The 15,108-nt window shown below is 56.5% G+C and overlaps 1 protein-coding gene across 3 annotated transcripts; it reads right to left on the bottom strand.

Annotated features, from left to right (window-relative positions):
• Positions 1–3,111: 3,111 nt before the first annotated feature.
• On the bottom strand, positions 3,112–14,257 carry ASB10 (ankyrin repeat and SOCS box containing 10). 3 transcript variants are annotated; one of them, XM_058654936.1, is made up of 6 exons: positions 14,023–14,257; positions 13,042–13,309; positions 8,478–8,997; positions 3,716–3,829; positions 3,307–3,492; positions 3,112–3,201 (listed from the first exon to the last, which is right to left on the bottom strand). In XM_058654936.1, exons 1-5 carry the CDS (start codon positions 14,240–14,242, stop codon positions 3,307–3,309), a joined length of 1,308 nt encoding a protein of 435 aa, XP_058510919.1. In that variant the 5' UTR covers positions 14,243–14,257; the 3' UTR covers positions 3,112–3,201. The 3 variants fall into 3 exon arrangements, with proteins under 3 accessions (XP_058510919.1, XP_058510920.1, XP_004594468.2); XM_058654937.1 differs by lacking the exon at positions 3,112–3,201 and adding an exon at positions 13,418–13,553 and having other exon boundaries at positions 3,281–3,492; positions 14,023–14,244; XM_004594411.2 differs by lacking the exons at positions 3,112–3,201; positions 14,023–14,257 and adding an exon at positions 13,418–13,776 and having other exon boundaries at positions 3,281–3,492.
• Between the last annotated feature and the right edge of the window lie 851 nt (positions 14,258–15,108).

Below are 15,108 nucleotides of genomic sequence, written 5' to 3'. Positions count from 1 at the left end.
GACCATCCGTTGGGGACAGGAGCCTGCCTCCCTCACAGCCGTGTTCCTGGTACCCCACGCCTGGAGCCCGGGACGCACAAGGTTAACAAAGTGGAGGAACGTTGATAGCATTTCCATTGGTGCACCCGCAGGATTCTGGGGCGCAGCCCCCCCGAGTCAGGGTTCTCTTAGGGCAGTGCCATGAATATCTTTCACATGTCAGGAAGCCCACATAGGTACGTCCAGACTTGCCCTTGGCCCTGAACTCCAATGCCCTTGGACGCAGCCCCAGGAGAGCTCTAACAGACAGCTGCAGCTTACTGTGCCCCACTCAGAGGTACCTCTGGATGCTCGCTGCTTCCCCAGCGCCTCCCCCCAATCATGTGTGCCATTACACATCCAGTCGCTGAAGCCAAAGGTCTATATGTCACCCCATGACACCTTCCTTTGGTGTCCCCCTCCTGCCCCATCAGCAAAGCCCTTCAGTTCTCCAGGGCACTCAGCCCAGCTCTCAGCTGTCGCCACCCCAGCTCTTGGCAGCAGCTCTCTCGGCTTCTCCTGGCCATGAAGCAGCCAGTGTGCACTTGACCCCCTTCCCGTCACCCTGCTCTTCCCTGCTCTGCCCCTGTGGCTGTCTCCTCTGTCACCCAGCTCTGCCCCTGTGGCTGGCTCCTCTGTCACCCAGCTCTGCCCCTGTGCCTGGCTCCTCTGTCACCCCGCTCTGCCCCTGTGCCTGGCTCCTCTGTCACCCCGATCTGCCCCTGTGCCTGGCTCCTCTGCCACCCAGCTCTGCCCCTGTGGCTGGCTCCTCTGTCACCCAGCTCTGCCCCTGTGGCTGGCTCCTCTGTCACCCAGCTCTGCCCCTGTGGCTGGCTCCTCTGTCACCCCGCTCTGCCCCTGTGCCTGGCTTCTCCATCAACTCCCACTTGTCCCTGGCCCATGACTCCCTTTTGCCCTTCTCCCCTGGTGTTTGTCACTGTTGGACGCTGCCCCCCATCTGCTGTCTCTGATCTCCACTGGAAGGCAAACTGGAGCTCATCCACCTAGCTAAGGTGCCTGGAACACAGCCGACTCTCCTCCCACCGGGGATGGCGGAGATCCCCAAGCAGTGCCCCTAGCGGTCCTGGCTAGTGAACAAAGACCTCAAGTATCAGGTTGAACCCCATCCCCCCTTGCATGTCCTGGGAATAGCACTACTTCCTGATCCCTGACCTTTACCCGGGTGACATGGAGCAGGTGGGATCAGCCCGGAATGACTTCAGCTCAGGGTCTCACCCATTCACACCTCTGGTCCCTCTGGTGCCTCTGTACCCTAAGTCCATCCACCTTTTAACACCAGAGGCTGGCAGCACAGGCACGCTCCAGAGCCCTGGGCAATTTGCCTGGCAACCGTTGATGTCACATGTCACAATGCACCTGATTGGCTGCTGCTCTTGTAGTTGCCAGCCTGGTCCAGTGCTGCTGTTCTGCAAGTTCTCAAAAATCCTGATCGTATACCCAGTACCTCAGCAGAGGATGGAGAACAGAAAAAGTCAACCAACTACCTCAGCCATGTGTTGGCAGGGAAAATCTGGGCAAATGGAGACTCTAAGGTGGACTATGTCAGCCAGTGGATTCTGGAGAGATTTCATCATGCTTGGAATGGTGAGACAAGCAGCCATTCAGAACTGTTGAACTCTCAAAACCACTTGAGCAGGACCCTCAGAGCATGCCCCATGTCGGGGATCCTGGGATGGGTGGGAGGCTAGGTGGGCTTCTCCCTTTATCTCCCCTCTTACCCAGATACAGAAGAAAAAGAGAGAGAGCAAATGTGGAAACAATGGTCTTACCCACTTTCCTGTAGCCCTTGACCCTTTGTGCCCTAATCAACTATGTAAAGATTATTGGGCCTGGCGGCGTGGCCTAGCGGCTAAAGTCCTCGCCTTGAACGCGCCGGGATCCCATAAGGACACCTGTTCTAATCCAGGCTGCTCCACTTCCCATTCAGCTCCCTGCTTGTGGCCTGGGAAAGTAGTCGAGGACGGCCGAAAGCTTTGGTACCCTGCACCCGCGTGGGAGGCCTGGAGGAAGTTCCTGGCTCCTGGCTTTGGATCAGCACAGCACCGACTGTTGCGTTCACTTGCAGAGTGAACCAACCATCAGATGGAAGATCTTCCTCTCTGTCTCTCCTCCTCCCTGTACATCTGCCTTTCCAATAAAAATAAATAAATCTTTAACCAGGAGCTTTTCCCAAGTCCTGCACGTGGGTGCAGAGGCCACGCCCTTGGGCCAACCTCTGCTGCTCTCCCAAACTAGTAGCAAGCTGGTCAGAAGTGGAACTTCCAAGATTTGAATGGACATCCACATGGGAGGCCAGCGCCGCAGGCAGAGGTTAACATGAAACACCACCACACCAATAACTTTTAAAAAAGATTTATTTGAAAGAGTTACAGAAAGAGAGAGAGAGGTTAAGGGAGATTGAGGAAGAGAGACACCTTCGATCCATTGGATCACTCTCCAGGTGGCCACAACAGCAGGGCTGAACCATGCTGAAGCCAGGAACCAGGAGATTCGTCCAGGTCTCCCCCTGGATACGAGGGTCCAAGCCCTCGAGCCATCCTTGGTTGCCATCCCAGGTGCATTCGCAGGAACCTGGATAGGTACTGGAGAGCCAGGACTTGAACTGTTGCCCATATGGGATGCTGGCACCACAGGTGGAAGTTCTGCACTGCCCCCCCATGTCCATTCTTTAGTCCCTTTCGGACACCATCTCACCTGGTGACCATTCTGCCATTTCAGGGTCCCCAGGGACAGGTCAGACGGGGATCCCTTCACCAGCTGGTGGCTGCCAAAGGGAGACAATGAGGCAGCGGGCACCCATGAGCTGGCAGGAAGACCCTTGTAAGTCAGCCTGCCCTGACTTCCCTACCAGCCTGCAGGCAAGCCTGCTACAGACAGCACTGAACATTAGATTTTAATGCACATACAATTTGCTCAGGCTTGAGGGGACTTCAGGGGAGCCCCAAGGGGAGTGTGTCCTTTGCCACAAGTCCTCACTGTCTCAGCAAATGTCACTTGGCTGTCACAGTCTGCCCACCTCTCTGGGATTGGAATCATAGCCCCGGCACCTTCCCTGCCCATAGAGATAGATGAGGGGCAGCCTGAGCTTAGCTGGTGCACAGGTTGCCCCTTGCAGCCTTGGACACGCACTCCCCAAGGGCACACCTGGAAGGAGACCTGTGGCTATGGAGAAGTCTGGTGGTCAGCAGGGGGCAGGATGGGACCTGGGCCCGTTCCACTTCTGCTCCCCACCGCCTGTTGTGACCGTGGCCAGCCCCCCTGGCTCACCTAGTAGAGCACGTCCTCGAAGTCCAGCCGCAGGTAACGGAGCAGGCGGGGTGGCAGGGGGAGGCGGGGCAGGGCCTGGAGCAGGCGCTCTGCCAGGTGAGCACGCAGGGCGCAGCGGCACAGGTGCTGCAGTGCGCGGGGCTGCCTCACCAAAGCGAAGAGGGAGGAGTAGAAGTGCTGGTGTTTCTGCAAGCAGAACGGGGGCTCGGTCAGGGGCAGCTACCGGCAGATGACACCCACTCCTCCTAATGGGCCCCTGGGGTGTCTCTAAGGAACCTCCTGGAAGCAGCAAATCCTACAGGCGCTCCTCCCTCCACAAGGCCTCTGTTTTGGGGATGGGAGGGAAGGATGGGAGAGGCTGACGGTCCCTCGGGGCCAGGCTGAACGACTGGCCAGCCTGGGGTCTGACCTGCAGAGTTTCGGGGGGTACCAGGCCCGCGGCCTCCTCCGGAAGCTGCACGACGCTGTAGGTGTTCATGAGGACCTCAATGGTTCGCGGGGACGTGCACCAGCGCTCCAGCACCTGCAGGGGGCAGACACGAGTCAGGCCCCTCACCTCAGCACTAGACCCCTCTAGGACAGCTGTCGGGGTTGCCTTTCGTCCCCCAGAAGACAGATTGAAGTCCTACTGCTTGCTACCTGGAATGGGACATTATCTGGTCTTTGCAGTTCTCGTCAGGTTACAATGAGACCATTAAGCTAGGCCCTGATGCAATCTGACTGGTGTCCCTGTGAGAAGGGGAATGGGGCACAGACACATCCCCAGAGAGAAAGACCGGATGACGAAGCAGGCCTTGGAGGAAGGTGTCTGCAACCAAGGAACGCCAAGGACTGCGGGCAACCACCAGAACCTAGAAGACGGGCAGGGCCAGAATCCTGTCAGGGCCTCCAGCAGGGATGAACCTGCCCAGCCCTGGACTTGACATTTCAGCCTTGGTGACAGAGGGAGTGCAGCCATCCCAGGACCCCCAGGGCTACCATTTCCGTCACGCATCACTTAGCTGATTTCCACCTAAGAACGCTTGCATCTTGTCCCCATACAGTATGAGCTGGTACCCTCATTTTGCAAACTGGTGAAACTGAACATAGAAAAGATCCCATCCCTGGCCCTGGCTGCAGTTCTGGAAATCCCAGGCTGGCGGTCACTGCATGCCCTTAACTGCTCAGCAACCTGCCTGGGCTGGGTTTTCTGCCAAGCACAAAGGGGCCCTAGACTGCTGGTTGGAGATGTTCAGACAATTTGAAAAAAAAAATCAGTCAGGATAAGCATTTGGTGTAGAGGTTAACAAAGTGCTTTAGAGGTCCATAGCCTAGGGCTGGCTCAGGTCCCGGCTTCACTTCCAACCCGGCTTCCTGCTCCTGCACACCATGGGACGCGGCCGACTCCAGCGCCATCCACAGGGAAGATCCAGGCTGAGTTGCTGGCTTCAACCTGGCCCAGTCCCAGATATTGTGGGAGCAGTTGGGGGTGGAAGCTCTCTCTCTACCTTCAGATAAGTAAAAATATTGTTTTGAAGAAAGCTCAACTACTGGATGGAGAAGAATGCCCAATTTGGAGAAGGGGGCTTGGGCTCTGAGGGCAAGAGGAATTCCAGAGCCAGGAGAACATTCAAGAAGGACAAGCAGGCAGAAACCTGATGGGGACTTCCACAGCCGGCATTGGGGGTTCATCCGTGAAGAGACAAGGTCCTCACCACCCGGAAGCTCCCACTTCAAAGCGAAGACAGAACCCGTACATCACAAACCACTTATGGATCAGGACTGAGCATGGCCCAGGGAGGGTGCTGGCCTATGTGGACAGGGTGGACGGCTTGGACCCATGCAGGTACCATGATGCCTTGGTGCCTGCCCTGAGTCTCTGAGAGCTCCTTCATGCTTTGTTCACGCCGTGTCCCGATGGATCTCAAGCTGCAGGTAGTCACCATGGAGCCTGCATAACACCTGCTAACGGCTATCTTCCAGGCCGAATTCCCACACTTGACCTGCTCGTACCCCCTACACACACACACACAGACACACACACACACCCCGCATGTCACACCAGGGCTCTCAGACTCCTGGCTCAGAGGAGGGCTCCCTCTGCCTGACAGTCGGGCATGCAGGTGTGCTGTGGGCGTGGCTCAAAGGCCAGGCTTTGCCCGGGGCAAAGGACCTCTGGGGCAAACATTTTACACAGCCACACCCTTGGCTTCCTGCCCTGTCCCTGGGTTATGTGACCAAAGTGGCCACAGCCCTGTGTGTCTGGGACAGGCATCTCGACCTCACTCATTAGAGATAGGAAAATACAGCCGCTGGCTCTCCTGTTCCACCTGCTACTCCTGCATGTTGCCAGGCTGGTCCTGCCCTTCCTGACGCCGTGTGGACCCTGCCTCCACATTCTACTCCATGGCCCATCCTGCCAGGAATGCCAGCGCCCTCCTCCTTCTCTAAGATTTATTATTATTATTATTCCATTATTTATTATTCCATCTGCTAGCTCATTCCCCAAATGGCCACAATGGCCAGAGCTTGGGGGTGGCTCGAAGCCAGGAGCCTGGGGCCTTGTCCAGGTCTCCCATGTGGTGCACGGGCCCAAGGACTCAGGCTGTCCTCCGCTTCTTTTCCAGGTACATTCACAGGGAGCTGGAGTCAGCTCCCACATGGGATACTGGCACTGCAGGTGGAGGCTTAGCCAACTACACCAGGGAGCAGGCCCCTCCCTCCTTCCAAACCCTGCCTCCTCCAGGAAGCCTGTGCAGTGACTGAAACCTGTGTCTCTCTCTCTGTCTAACAACACCTTCTATGGAGAAAGTGCCTAATTGCACAGCAAGTGTCGTCGCGTGCCTCCTTATTTTTTAAATACTTATTTATCTTTATTAGCAAAAGTTGCAGAAAGAGAAGGAGAAACAGAGCAAGGGAGAAATCTTTCTTTCTCTGGTTTACTTCCCAAATGGCTGCAACACCCAAAGCTGAGCCAATCTGAAGCTGGGAGCCAGGAACTTCTGGGTCTCCCATGTGGATACCGGGTCCCAAGGACTTGGGCCATCCTCCGCTGCTTTCCCAGGCCACAAGCAGGGAGCTGGACGGGAAGTGGAACAAGCAGGATTAGAACCGGCACCCGTATGGGATCCTGGTGTCACGGGTGGAGGACTAACCAACGGCACCAACATGCCGGCCCCTTATAACCTTATTTAACATTAGAATGTATACCACCAGCTACCAAACACCAAGCACCAGCTGTGGGTTAGACAAAGCCCTAGCCCAGACCTGCCTTGGGTTAACTCCCTTTCTTGCACTAACTCCATAAATCAGGTGCATTGCTATCGCTGTGCTTTACAGCTGAGGCACAGAAAAAACAGAGGTCACGTGATAGCCCTGGAGTCTGTGCTGTCAGCACGGGCCACACAGGCATTTGGGGGGCCCTGAAGGACCCCAGGTTAAGGTGACACTTGACAGCACAGGTCTAACCTGTGCATCCTCCTGTCCGCATCTTGCTCCTCAGCTTCCCATCCCTGTAGGGTGGAGGCTGCATCACACGTTAGGAACTTGGGCTTCAACGAATTTCAGTGACTCTCACCATCAGCCTGGACGCCAGGCTCTGGGGGCAGGAGTTGGCAGTGGTCAGGGCTCTGCTGGGACACCTGCTTCCATTTATCAGGCTGCCTGGTTTAAGTCCCTGCGCCGCTTCCCGTCTGGCTTCCCGCTGCTGTGTTCCCTGGGAGGCAGTAGTGATGTTTCAAGCCTTGGTGGTCCCTGCCACCCACATGGGAGACCCAGACTGAATTCCACAGTTCAGGTTCAGCCTAACTCAGTCCTAGCATTGTAGGCATTTGGGGAGTGAACCAATAGACAGGAGATTTTTGTTCGTCTGGCCCTCTTTCAAATACATTGAAAATAAATAATTCTTTAAAACCTGGACCCACATCTCCCAAGGGCCAAATCCAATACAGTGAGCCCTGGAGATCTGGCTGGGGTGGCATGTCCCTGAGGAATTTCCACAGCAAGGACAGGAACCCTGGCCAAGCCAGAGGAATCAATGGGACACTTTGGTCTGTTTGCCTGCTTGGTCCCCAAGACAGGCTAACGTGCTACGCAGGGTGGGGAGCAGCCCAGTGGGGGCCAGGAGACCCCTTTAGCTGAGCCTGCCTCGCCCTCCTCCCACCTCACCGGGTATGGAAATCATTAGCTGTCAGATCCGCCATCAGATTACAGGGAATTGCTCGTCTCCTAATTATCTGGTGTTAATAGGAGATTAATTAGTGTTAATTGTTGATTTTCTTGTATTTTCCCAAAGGGGAGACCAATCTGCCGAACTCTCGGGCTGTTTAATTATTTGGTCTTGCTTAGGAATCCAGACAGATGCTTCTGTGTGTGTGAGTGAAGGGGTGCGGCAGGGACACCAGGGTTGGGCCCTGGGGCAGGGAGAGGCCAGCCGGGCAGGACGAAACCTTCCCCCACACTGGGATGTGTAGCGAGCTGCCCACAGCCCAGACCGGCCTCCCCTGGCTGCTCCAGGGCTGCTGCCTCCAGCCCAGGCCCAGAGGCCTTCTGGCTCCCGCAGAGCTGACCCAGCAGGGGACTGTGCCCCTACCATGGCGTCAATAGCTCTGATTGCCAAGGGAGCCTACTCCAGGGAGACTCATGTCAACTGAGGTCATAAGTATAAAACAAGCCGTGGGTGTTTGGGATTCCAGAGGCTCGGAGACGTTGCCCAAATGTGTGCTGCTAAGCTAAGCCCTCAGAAGATGGAACCCTAGAGGCCGTTGGTAGATGCTCAGACCTTGGTGGGAGGACTGGGGGCACTTGCTCCCTCCTGGATAAGCCTTCTCTGTGCCCCAGGGTATTTCTGCATGATGGACGCCTCTGCTGGTCACTGCCCCATGAAGACCCAAACATGGCCTGCCAGCCACGACAGCCCGACACGTTCTGTCTGTTCCCAGCTTTTATAATCTGGCTCTCTGCTGTCTGCCCATCTCTAACACACATATACACATGCACACACCCGTGCACGCACATGCACACAGATACTTCCTGCTGCTAGGTACCCCACGTGGGCTCTGATCACTGCTTGAAAGAGGAACTAGCCTATGTGCCCAAGGGCTCCTGCAGTGTTCCGCAAGCCAGCTGCACACACGCCTCAGCTCCCTGCACCCTCACCATCGCGCCTCTCTCCTTGCCTTCAGCCCTCATACCTTGGGGAGGGCCCCTGGCCAGATTCGGACCGCACCGTGGTTGAGCAGAGCCTGCACCACCCGCTCGGGGCTCTGGGCCAAGGCTGTAGGCGGGCCCTGCAGAGCACAGTGCAAGGCTGTGTGTCCTCCGTAGTCCATAGCGTTAGCGCTGACCCCGTGGGACAGCAGCAGCTCCACCACAGCCGCGTGGCCACGGCGACAGGCCAGGTGCAGCGGCCGCTGCTTGTCCTGGTCGGCGGCGTCGGCATCCGCTCCGGCTGACAGCAGCAAACGGCACAGCTGGAGGCAGCAGGTGCTGGTGAGCTCCGCGTCGGCAGGGGACCGGCAGCGGGCGTCGCAGGCGGCCAGGAGCGGGGTCCAGCCTTCAGCGTTGCGGGCATCCGGGCACGCCCCCCGTCTCAGAAGCAGGTCTGCCAGCTCCACACGGCCGAGCCGGGCAGCCACGTGTAGAGGGGTCTCATCTTCCTCCTCAGACCGACCATCCACTTTTGCCCCAAACTTGAGGAGCAGCTCCGCGCACCTGGTACAGGAGACAAGAGTGATGGACCAGAGTCCTGCCTTCCACTGGTGTGAGCAGAGCGCGCCCCCTGGAGGTGCCTGTCTCTGTCCTCGTCTCTCTGCTGGACCCTGGCCATTGCAGCGACATTCTGCGGGACTCACAGAGGCCTTCTCTAAGTCCCTGCTTTCTGTAGGAAGGGCCCCCTTGTTCCTCCGTGGGAGTAAGTCGCACACGGTTAGAACAGGTGCTCCCTGAAGGTCTGTGACGGATCAACTCAGCGAATGCTCAGAGCTGTCCTCTGTGAACTTCTCTTAGGGGCGCCCACGTCACAGCCAGGAGCCCCTGAGCCCCTGAGCCCCTGAGCCCCTGAGCCCCTGAGCCCCTGAGCCCCTGAGCCCCTGAGCCCCTGTCATGGCTTTGCACCGCAGGAAAGGGGAGCAGCTGAGCAGGACAGTCTGAGGGCTCGGTGTGCTGGAAGAATAAACTGGGCACTGGGTAGAGAGAGATGAAAGAACAGCACAACCCAGTGGCCCTGGGAGATGGGGAATCACAGGAATTGGTGCACCAAAGTTCAAAGCTAAGGTGAGTTAGCTTCAGCGTCCTCAGATGTCCTGTGGGGACAAATAGGAAGAGACAGTGCCTGGAAATCAGCAGCCTTGGAGGTCAAAATGGTGGCGTTCGGTTGATGGGGGAGTGGCTGGATGGAGACAGACACCACAGGTGCTGGCCACAGTATCCTGGCTACCTTTCTATGTGTTTGATTTATTTGCTTTGGGGCCCAGCGCAGCAGCCTAGTGGCTAAAGTCCTCCTCCTGCATGTGCTGGGATCCCATGTGGGCGCTGGTTCATATCTCGGCTGCTCCACTTTCCTTCCTGCTCCTTGGTTGTGACCTAGGACAGCCCAAAGCCTTGGGACCCAACATCCACACGGGAGACCCAGAAGAGGCTCCTGCCTCCTGGCTTTGATCAGCTCAGTCCAGCCGTTGTGGCCATTTGGGGAGTGAGCCAGTGGATAGAGGATCTTTGTCTCTCCTTCTTTCTACAAAATCTGATCTGTTTTCCAATACCTTTTTATTTAAAAAGGGAATTTTAATTATCCTTTTAAAAGTTATTTATTTATTTATATTTACTGGGGTGGCAAAGCAAGACGCTCTTTCATCTGTTGGTTCGTTCCTCAAATGCCTATAAGAGCTGGGGCCCAGCACAGAAGCCTAGTGGCTAAAGTCCTCACTTTGCATGTGCTGGGATTCCATATGGGCAACAGTTATTTATTTTTTTAAGATTTATTTATTTTTATTGCAAAGGCAGATATACAGAGGAGGAGAGACAGAGAGGAAGACCTTCCTTTCGATGATTCACTCCCCAAGTAACCACAGTGGGCCGGTGCTGCGCCGATCCAAAGCCAGGAGCCAGGAGCCTCTTCTAGATCTCCCACACAGGTGTAGCGTCCCAAGGCTTTGGGCCGTCCTCAACTGCTTTCCCAGGCCACAAGGAGGGAACTGGATGGGAAGTGGAGCAGCTTAGATTAGAACCGGCGCCCACATGGACTCCCGGCGCGTTCAAGGTGATGACTTTAACCATTGTGCTATTGCTCTGGGCCCGGGCACCAGTTCTGGAGCAGGAAAGACAAAGAGATGTTCCATTCACTGGTCCTCTTCCCAAATGGCCACAGTGCGGCTGGGCAGGCCAAACCCAGGAGCCGGGAAACTCATCTGGGCCTCTGCAGGGTGGCAGGGCTCCAAGCACGTGGGCCATCCTGCACTGCTTTCCGGAACATTCTCATGGCTCTGGATGGAAGGGGAGTAGCTGGGGCTTAGTTAGTACTCTGATCTCTGATGTGGGGTCCAGCGTCACAGGCACCAAAATGTCCTCCCATATATTATTGCCATTAATGTCACCACTTTAATAGATATTTGTGCATACATATTCAGAGGAATCTTCTGTAAAAGATTTATTTATTTTTATTGGAAAGGCAGATATAAAGAGAGAAAGAGACAAGGAGATTTCTTTCTGTTGATTCACTCCCCAAGAGGCTGCAACAGCCAGAACTGAGCCAATCCAAAGCCAGGAGCCTTGGAGCCTCTTCTGGGTCCCCCACACAGGTGCAGGGTCCCAAGGCTTTGGGCCGTCCTTGACTGCTTTCCCAGGCCACAAGCAGGGAGCTGGATGGGAAGTGGGGACGCTGGGATTAGAACTGGTGCCCATGTGGAATCCCAGCTCATGCAAGGTAAGAACTTTAGCCAGTAGGCTAATGTGCTGGGCCCTCAGAGGAATCTTATTTACAATAGCCAAGGTGGTAGCCACCCAAGTGTCCGTCCGTGGGTGAATCATGATAGCAACACACAGCGGACACAGCCTGCAGAAGTAGGCCCAGGCTCGGCCTGGATGGAGTCTGAGGACATTCTACTCAGCCCAAGAAGCCATTTGCAAAAGGACAAACACTGCAGGTTCCACTTGTTTGATGCACCCTCAGTAGTCCAATTCATAGTGACTGGGGCTGATACGGTGGCATAGTGCACAAAGCTGCCACCTGTGCTGCCAGCAACCCATGGGGGCACCAGTTCAAGTACCAGTTGCTCCACTCCCAATCCAGCTCCCTGCTAATGCCTAGGAAAATAGTGGAAAATAACTCAAGTTTTTTGGCCCTTGCCACACACATGGGAAGCCCAGATGGAATGCCCAGGACCCCCCCGGTTCCTGGCTTCAGTTTGGCTCAGCTCCGGGTGTTGTGGCCATCTGGTTAGTAAACCAGAGGATGGAACACATCTCTCCCCACCCACCCTCTTTTTTCTCTCTCCCTCTCTAACTCTGACTTTCAAATGAATAAATAAAAGTGTTGTGGTCTGGAAAAGCAGTAGAGGATGGCCCGGAGCCTTGGGGAGCTAATGTTTAATGGGTAGTTTCAATTTTTAAGATGAACAGAGTTCTGAAGATAGAGCGTGTGATGTTTGTGCCCTGGTGGGAGGAGCTTACCCAGTGCTGCTGAACTGAGTGCTTACAGGTGGTAAAGATGGTTAAGTTTTATGCTGTGGTTATTTCACTGTAATTTTATACATTAATTTAACTTGTGCACTTTTGATAGCGATACTGGAAAAGTTTTAAATTACTGCTATGGTTTGAATGCATTGCTAAAGTCCAAGTCAGAAATCTAATAACTAGGGGGATGTTTGGCAAGGCAATTAAGATGCTGCACCCCACCTCAGACAACCTGGGTCCCAGCCCTGTTCCTCTTGCCAGCTTCCTGCTAACACACCCAGCAAGGCAGCAGGTCCCTGCCACTCCTGTGACAGACCCACACCGAGTTCCTGGCACTTAGCTCTGAGACCCAGCTCTTGAGGGCATGTGGGGTGAGACCAGCGGATGGAAACTCTGTCATTTTCCCTGTGACTTCTTGAATTTCAAATAAAACAAGTGATTTTTTTTTAAAGGAATCTAATAACCCCATAGGGATGTGTTACGGGTTGACAGTCATTGGAGATGCTGTCCTTAGGGGGTAGTTTGGTTGAAGGAGGTTTCTGGGTGTGGCCCCATGATAGCACCAGTGGTTTTTAGCAAGGAAAGGAGAGACTGATAAAACACACTGGTTCCGTCTCACCTTGTGGTCCTCTGGCTGGGTCCCACTGCAGCCTGAGACCCCTACTGATACTGAGGCCTTCCCACACTCTGGAACTGGGCTGAGTCTGCTCTGTAGACTGCTCAGCATCGGGAGCCCTGCTACAGCAGCAGCAGCGAACAGGCAATCCTGTATGGTACTCCCATGAGACGTCTAATGGATCACTCCCACATACAACACACACCCTCAACTACAAGGCAGCGAAGTGCCTGGGAGTCTCTGGAGCTGATCATGCAAGGAAAGGGCAGGTGGTCCATGAAAGAGGAGCCCAAGACAGTAATCACTGGACAACCTGGAAAGCAGAACTGTGAAGCCCAGCGTGCAGCCATGGCACCTGCCCCTGCACCATGCCACAGAGGCTCCGGGGGCCCTGACATGCCTCCACCCTCCCTGAGAAGGGCTTCCAGCATTCTCTAAGAGCAGAACCAGTCACGGGCTGGTGAGTAACTCACTCCACGGTGCCAGCCTCCTGGCAGAGATGCAAGGGGCGCTTCCCGTCCTGGTCCGGGATATTGGGGTCAGCACCTGCCACCAGCAACAAGTGCACGCAGGCAGTGTGGCCAGCGGCGCAGGCCTCGTGCAGGGCCGTGCGGCCCCCAGGGGCGCTGTCCGGCTTTGCTCGGCGCCTGAGTAGCAGCTTCAGCACTTCGGTGTGTCCTCGACTGGCGGCCACGTGTAGCGGTGTGGTCAGCTCCTCCTCGTAGGTCAGCGACCAAAGTCCTAGGGAGAGAGGGACAGAGCAGTCTGGGCGGGGTGGCGGGAGTTGTGGGACCTTCCTGCTGCTCAGTACTCCCCACAACCTGCCCCCCCGGGGCCCCTGACCAGTACTCAGAGCACGGATGTTGAAGCGGAAGTCCCTCCATCGCTCTGGGTCGCTGGTGTCAAAGATGGAATCGGGAGCCAGGCCCACGCTGGAGTCGGCCAGGATGCTGGAGACAGAGCCCACGTCCCCAGCCAGCAGTGCCTGCCAGAAGGCAAGGGCAGGTCCTGAGGCCGTGCAGGTGACGATGGGGGTCAAGCCAGACTCGGGCTGCTCCTCAGACCCTGTGCGGGGCGAATCTACCAGCCTAGCACACAGGGGGTGTGCATCGCCTGGGGGTTCTCCCTGCCCTCTGCATTCTTCCGGGGACCAGCTCCTGGGCATGTAGGGAGGGGTGTGGTGGGAGCAGGAGAGGCCGAGAGGGACAGGGGGAGAAGGAGGACAACATTGACAGACGCAGGCACAGGTGACCCAAGATACAGCCTGACCTGGCCAGGAAGTGCTGGGGGAGCTATTCTTGGCTCCTCCGCATGACTGCAGTCCTGGGCCAAGTTGAAGGCTGATGGGCAAGTGGCGGGGTGGGGGAGAAACAGCCAAGGGCTTCTCCTCTCCTTCCAGCTCAGCGGCCATCAGTCCAGCCCCCTGGTTGTAGGCCTCCCCCTCTGCCCCTCACCCCTGTAGCAGCTGCTCCAGCGAGGCTCAGCAGCCCGGCTCTCCAGCAACAGGTCGGCAGTGCTGCAGGGCGGGAACAGGTCTTGCAGCCTTGCCAGGTCCCCCAAGTAGAGGGCATTCTGTAGGGCCATGTCCCGGCAGAGCAACGGGCAGGCAGGGGATGAGGAAAGGCCCCCCAGCCGTTGGGCCGGCTGGGGAGGAAAGTCCCTTCCCTTAGGCATTGCTAATTTCTGGAAGAGAAACAGGAAGCTGCTGGTGGCCCGGGCAGTAGGCGGGCACTGGGTGCGGAGCCAGGAGCACCCAGTGTGGGAGGGGCAGGCAGCACAGGTCATCAACCATAAATAGCCCAGGCTGTGCCAGCCACCAGGGTGGGGGTGGGGGACCCGAGTGGCAGGTGGAGCTCTCCAACTCCAAGCTCCACCCAGGCCTCCAGGGTTGGAAAGGCCCACCCCCTAAGCATCCTGTCCCACCCACCCAGGCTACTTCCCAGCGATGAGGAAAGCAGAGCTCAGAGAAAGGAGGCTGTTTCCAAGCCTGACTGGAGCCTGGGATCTTCATCTTCTCCATCATCTACTTCACCAAACCAGCCTCCAGCTGCCTGGGTGCCATTGGGTCCTGTGACTCTGTCCCCTGCCCTCGCATGCATTAACCTTGCACCCTCCCCGGCCCAAGCGAGGGGTCCACAGTACTGACAAGCATTAGGGACCACCTGTGCTGTGTGAGACAGGGTTCTGTGGGTAACAGCCTTCTGTGGAAACAGATTCAGCCTGCAGAGGAACAGAGATCCCCATGCCCACCCTAGGAGCTGACCCCCATGGCCGCTGCAGGAGCTGACCCCCATGGCCACCGCAGGAGCTGACCCCATTGCCCACCCTAGGAGCTGACCCCCATTGCCCACCCTAGGAGCTGACTCCTATGGCCACCACAGGAGCTGACCCCCATGGCCACCGCCGGAGCTGGCCCCCATGGCCACCCAGATTTATCATCTCCAGCAAGAAGTACAAAATCAATGGACTTGCCACCCCTGGGGCAGGAGGGTCCACTCCACTGACCCAGGCAGTCCATGGGTGAGAAGACAGTGCTGGGC

The sequence above is a fragment of the Ochotona princeps genome, chromosome 25 (assembly GCF_030435755.1).
Source record: "Ochotona princeps isolate mOchPri1 chromosome 25, mOchPri1.hap1, whole genome shotgun sequence".
Classification (NCBI taxonomy): Eukaryota; Metazoa; Chordata; class Mammalia; order Lagomorpha; family Ochotonidae; genus Ochotona; species Ochotona princeps.
This window is presented reverse-complemented; position numbering and strand designations above follow the sequence as displayed.

What these genes read in the sequence shown, in the direction of transcription:
- ASB10 (XM_004594411.2), bottom strand. Translation starts at nt 13,733, where the DNA reads ATGCCCAGGAGCTGGTCCCCGGAAGAATGCAGAGGGCAGGGAGAACCC. An exon ending in CTTCAACATCCGTGCTCTGA is followed by an intron (nt 13,310 to 13,417) that starts GTACTGGTCAGG and finishes CTCTCTCCCTAG; the next exon opens with GACTTTGGTCGCTGACCTAC. An exon ending in CAGGAGGCTGGCACCGTGGA is followed by an intron (nt 8,998 to 13,041) that starts GTGAGTTACTCA and finishes CTCCTGTACCAG; the next exon opens with GTGCGCGGAGCTGCTCCTCA.